General features: G+C 32.9%; 1 protein-coding gene across 2 annotated transcripts; it reads right to left on the bottom strand.

Moving 5' to 3' along the window:
- Window positions 1-1,666: 1,666 nt before the first annotated feature.
- On the bottom strand, window positions 1,667-3,582 carry LOC120085038 (HMG1/2-like protein). Of its 2 annotated transcripts, XM_039040867.1 has the most exons (8): window positions 3,391-3,576; window positions 3,230-3,284; window positions 2,958-3,065; window positions 2,513-2,570; window positions 2,355-2,399; window positions 2,194-2,274; window positions 2,011-2,103; window positions 1,667-1,913 (listed from the first exon to the last, which is right to left on the bottom strand). In XM_039040867.1, the coding sequence occupies exons 2-8, from the start codon at window positions 3,274-3,276 to the stop codon at window positions 1,896-1,898; spliced, it is 450 nt and encodes a 149-aa protein (XP_038896795.1). In that variant the 5' UTR covers window positions 3,277-3,284; window positions 3,391-3,576; the 3' UTR covers window positions 1,667-1,895. The 2 variants fall into 2 exon arrangements, with proteins under 2 accessions (XP_038896795.1, XP_038896796.1); XM_039040868.1 differs by lacking the exons at window positions 1,667-1,913; window positions 2,194-2,274 and having other exon boundaries at window positions 2,069-2,151; window positions 2,315-2,399; window positions 3,391-3,582.
- Window positions 3,583-5,626: the final 2,044 nt, after the last annotated feature.

The raw sequence follows: 5,626 nt of genomic DNA on the forward strand, positions 1-5,626 counted from the left end.
GAGAGACGTATGAGAAAGGGTGAGATACGAAACACCCCTTCCAAATTAATAAATTTGTAAGTTGGACATATTGAATGGGTGACATATAGAAATGGACCCCCAAATACGAAGATGATATTGAATCTCAACTCAAAACTCATGTTGTGCCCCTAAATAGTCTCTTATAAATTTTGATTGTGCCACCAAAACATTTAGGCATCATTCAAATGATTTTTATTTTTAGTTTTTGAAATTAAGCCTATAAACACCTCTTTCAACTCTAAATTTATTGTTCTTATCTACATTTTAAAAAATCGAGACAAAATTTGAAAATAAAAGAATAGTTTTTGTTTTTTCAAAATTTGGCTAAAAATTCAACCATTCATGCACTTAAATAAGATGCAAATATTATAAGAAAATAAATATAATTTTCAAAAACCAAAAATGAAAAATGAAATGGTTATAAAACAAGACGTTAATATCTAGTTGTGTTCGTAATATTTATAAAAAAAAAAAAAAAAAACATTTCATCTTCAAATTTTCCAACTCGCCATTTTGCTTTATTTTTTCAGAACAGGTTTTTGTGGGTCCCGCCAAAATACATTCCAATAAAAACAAAAGGAAAAATATTAATCCTAAATTGTTTTAAATCTTAAAAAGTAATTGGTGGAAGTTTGGAAGCCAATCGTGAAGGACGTTCATTAGAAAGAAGGCATCTAAGCATCTTCTCTTGCCAGCGCTGACATGCTTGAAGAGTTTGATATAATTGAGGATCTCATTCTATAATGTATTATTAGTTTTGATTTTAGTAATTGAAGCAGAAGCACCACTATGTACACACAAGCCGCCGCCACCAACAAACAAACAAATACATGGAAGCAGTATATAAGCTGAGGAGATTCCTGTTTGCAGCCAGAAACGCCATACAAGCTGGCAAGACACAAACACCAGCAAAAGCTGTGTGTGAAGAGGTTGGTAATCTGACCTTGGCCGTTCAGACATTCTAGTTGTGGGTATTGTATTGCCACAACTTCGAGAAAGACAGAAATGTCTGGCAACCAATAGAAAGGTATTCAACGGAACCTCTATTGTCACTGGTGATTGCCAATTTTGTTGCTTTTGGCAATCCCAGATTGATGTACTGCTTATTCGCATTTCCCTGTAATTAGCTTCACTGACCATCCATTTCATGAAGTACATTGACAAAGCCATTTGATAACGGTTCACGTAAGATCCACTGTTATCAATTTGGTACTTGGAACATTACCAGAACAAGAAAACAGATGATACATTAAAATTCGTGGGCATAAAGATATTCTTGTTCCAACTAGAAATCAACCATTAACCTTTACTGATAAGAGAATGAAAATAAATTCAGAAACATAAGAGCTGAAAACAAACAGCACTGATCGAATTTAAGCTCCAATTCTCCAAGTAAAAAAAAAAACACATAAAAAGAGGGCCTACGAATAACCATTAAGAGGACACACCTAAATACATACAAAAACAAAAGCACTGGAGTTATTAAAAGGGAGCTCTTTGTTAAGGGTGGCCAACTGAGCTTGATTGGAAACTTTAATACATTTACTGCGTGGGTTTGATATTGTCACACAATGTGTGAGAAGTGGAATGTTCTTGGTCATCTCAGTTGAAAAGTTCAAAAGTAACAAAGAAAACAAAACAAAACAAAGCAAAACAAAAAACAGTTGGATTGGAATAACTAACATTGTAAGGTACAAGACAGTTGATCTCCCATTACAACCCTTAGTTACTGAATGCACAAACAAAATAACAGGGAGATACTAAAATATTTTCGTGATATAAAAAACCAATTAACAGGAAATGATCAGACCATTATTATGGAAAGATCAATTACACTGACAGCCTAAATGACGTTACTATCATCTACATCTTCATCACTCGTCATCATCCTCCTGCAAAACGGGAGGAAAAAAATGAAATGGGTGAACAGTTCCAACGCTGGCACGTTTAATGACTAATTTATTGACTAAACTCCTTAAGGAAGCTAACCTCTTCACTCCCCTCATCTCCGTCCTCATCATCATTCACCTCAGACATTGACTTCTCAGATTCATCTTCTTCCTCAGCATTGGCTCCACTGGCCTGATCTCGGACAGTGAATGATAACTCCATTCAAATAAGAAAATAGAGCTGCAACTAAAATACTTCAGAAACTTTTCCAAGAGAATTTACCTGTTTCTTGTTATAGGCCTTCATATTTTTTTCATATTCAATCTTCCTCTTGTCAGCCTTAGCAATGTAAGGTGCTTTTTCCTGATATTATAAACAGTAATTCAGAGAGAGTTTATAATACCAGGAGAAGTATAAGAAATACTATGATAGCTATCACGTACAGCATCCGTCATTGATTTCCATTTCTGTCCAGCAGCTTTACCAACCTGATTGCATCATTTGTAAGTCAATATCTTCGCTCATTTCCACAAAAGTATCATAATAATTGGAAAGGAGACAACAACTAAAAGGGCAACTAGTACAGAGCTAAATAGCTTACAGCAGACACTGCTTTGTTATTTGGATTCTCCTCATTGAACTTCTTCCTGAACTCTTCCCTTTGATAATAAAACAAAAGTGACAACGTGACAACAAGAGGTTAGATGGTACTCGACTTGCACGGAGACCGGCTTAAAAAAAAAAAAAAAAAATACAAAGGGTCTACAAGCCAAATAGACACAACAAATCAAAGGAATCTATTTTACGAAAAGTCAAGCGGTTTTAACATTCACTTATATTTCCAAAAGATACTCTTAATGAATTTGAATACCATTAGCTACTCATATTCGATACCCCAATGAAAAACCACGAAAAAAAAAAGTTCGATGCTATTCTGCCCTTGTTTACATTTTTTGCAACTCTACAACCATCCTATCCGACTTAGATAATTTGCAGACGATAAGAATAATTCAGAACGGTAAATTATAAAAATAAAAAATAATTACATAAAAACGAAGAAGGCACTGGCAGGCCTCTTGGGTTTGTTGGGATCTTTCCCTGCCTTCTTACTTCCTTTCTTGCCCGCGTTAGCTGCACCTTTTTTCACTGCAAGCCTACAAATTATAAAAACGACAAATCAGAAAGGAAAAGGGTCAAGGCGTAACTTTTGGACAGGTAATCCAAAACAATGAAGCTTGTTAGATCTAGGGTGGATCAAAACTAGAAAATAACATATACGACAGACAAAACGCGGAAGAGACGAGAAAGAAAAACCCACTTGGCGTCTGCTTTCTTCGAGTCCGACTTCGATTTACCACCTTTCATTTCGAATCCTGCAGAAAAGGATCGGATCAGGAACAGAATTGAAGGGGAAAAGAAGAAAAGACGTGAAAATAGAAGAAAATAGTTGGAAAATGGGAGGAAAACGATGAAACGTACCGACGGGAGAAGCACGGGAGAAGCTCCGGAGGGAGGTGAGGTTAGGTTAGGTTAGGTTTAGGGTTTGAAGAGGGAGGAAGAAGCGGAGGGGCGCGTGAGAAAGAAAAGAGAAGAGGAGGAGTTGAGAGAGTTAAAAGGGATCCAACCCAATTAATTAAAGCCCCCTGAGGGCAAATTGAAATTCAATTGCTCACGAAATGAAAGCAGGGATTTAGGCGGGATTCTAAATTTATTGCCACCTCAATAATCTGCGAACTCCTATTTCATTGGTCCACGTCATTACTTCATCCCCCCATCTCTCCGCCTCTTTGTGTTTTCTCTTCTAATATTCGTTGGCTTCCTGGCGGTGCGCGGGGGATCTCGGAGCCCGCCTTTCCTTATTTGGGCCTTATTATGAAAACAATAACCCCAATTCCAGATATTGGGCCTTCGATTAAGCACACAATTATGCATAAGGGCTCATGATTTTCAAAGTTTCATTTTTTATGAATGGCAAAATTGTTTCAAATTAGAAAAATAGCACAGCGAGTTTAAATAATAGAAAATTACTAATTAGTAAATGACCAAGTTACTCTAAAAACTAGCAAATTGAGTATAAATAGATAATGATTCAAAAACAACTCGAAAATCATAATGGAAAATAAGAAAGAGAGAAAGAAAAAGGTGGAATGAGAGGAAGTTAGAGTAGAATTAGGGTTTTGAATATATATATATATGTATGTATGTATATGGAGGAGATTGCTTAAATTTTCTTATTTACTTAGATATTTTTATTTTTCAAAAAAAAAAATTATAAATACATTGGAACGTTGGATTTATTTTTAATGAAACAATGTAAAACAAATCTTATAAATATAATAAATAGGCATATAAATATGTTTACATATCAATGATATATTGTTATATAATTAGAACACTTTTTAAGAAGTACAAACTATATAAATAGTAATGATATAAACAAAAAATATGAACATGATAACTAAATGTATAAACAAATAATAAAAAAAATAGATAAAACAAAATTTGATAATAAAATATAGATTCAAATAGATATTGTTGGAAAAAAATTAGGGATCAGAGAATCTCCAACTTAAATCACAAAACACGAAAAATCATGGTTAAAGTTGCATAACTTCATATTATAATTACACTAACTTCGTGATATAGTTACAGGGTATGTGTAAACGTATATTAGTTAATTTCCATAGTCCACCCAGGATAAATTGAAAATACGTTTAACTTCAAATATATTTTGAATCTAATAACAATATGTTTAAACAAACAAAAAATATATAATACCAAATATGGCAACAAAAGATTAAACCAACTGAAAAATAGTTAAATAAACCAAATTTGATAACAATGTGCTCGGAAAGTTAGAGAGAAGATTTGTTTCTACTAAACTAATATTCAAATGCATATTTGTAAGATTCATATGTGAAAGACTATGAGGTCTGATATAGAAGTGTGGATCATGTCCCAAATTCAATTTCATGAATAATTGAAATACAGAGAAACACAAATTATACATTTTACATAATTTTACAGCATGTTATTTAGATTAAACATGTGAGGATAAGGAATTAGATTACTTACCCTTAAAGCCAAATAAGTCTTACGAATTCCTTCTACCACTAGTCATGAACTCTTCAAATCTCCTCGAACCAAAAACGGCAATCCAAGATGGCCACCACCAAGAGATAATCCTTTGTATCCTCCTCGAGGTAGGGTGAGAATAAAAAAAGTGTGTGGGATCTATTTATTTTGGGAGAGGGAGAGAATTTACTTGGGAGAATTACGTTTGGAGAATCTCACACACAACCCAACCCTCTATGATTATCTTCTATGTAGAAGATGAAGAAGCTAATATGTAATAACTTCCTTTCCACGATCAATGATCGTGAGAGAAAATAAATTAAATTCAAAAAATCTAATTTAATAAAGATTATATATATTTGTGTGTGTGATAACTAATTTATCATATAATATATATTAAACTATATGTTAGATCAAATATAACATGTAACCTATAGTTTTTATATTGTATCCAATACGATATAATCTATAGTTTAAATTATCTCAATCAATCATGGTATTTAATATAAATCAAAATTATATTAAATTTAATTATATGAATACAATCCATATCATTAGTATTTGAATCATATTCAAATATTTAATTCATCTCAAAAGCAACCTCATATTCTAAAGTATTGAATAGATTATATTAATTATA

This window comes from Benincasa hispida, chromosome 9, assembly GCF_009727055.1.
Source record: "Benincasa hispida cultivar B227 chromosome 9, ASM972705v1, whole genome shotgun sequence".
In the NCBI taxonomy this organism is placed as follows: Eukaryota; Viridiplantae; Streptophyta; class Magnoliopsida; order Cucurbitales; family Cucurbitaceae; genus Benincasa; species Benincasa hispida.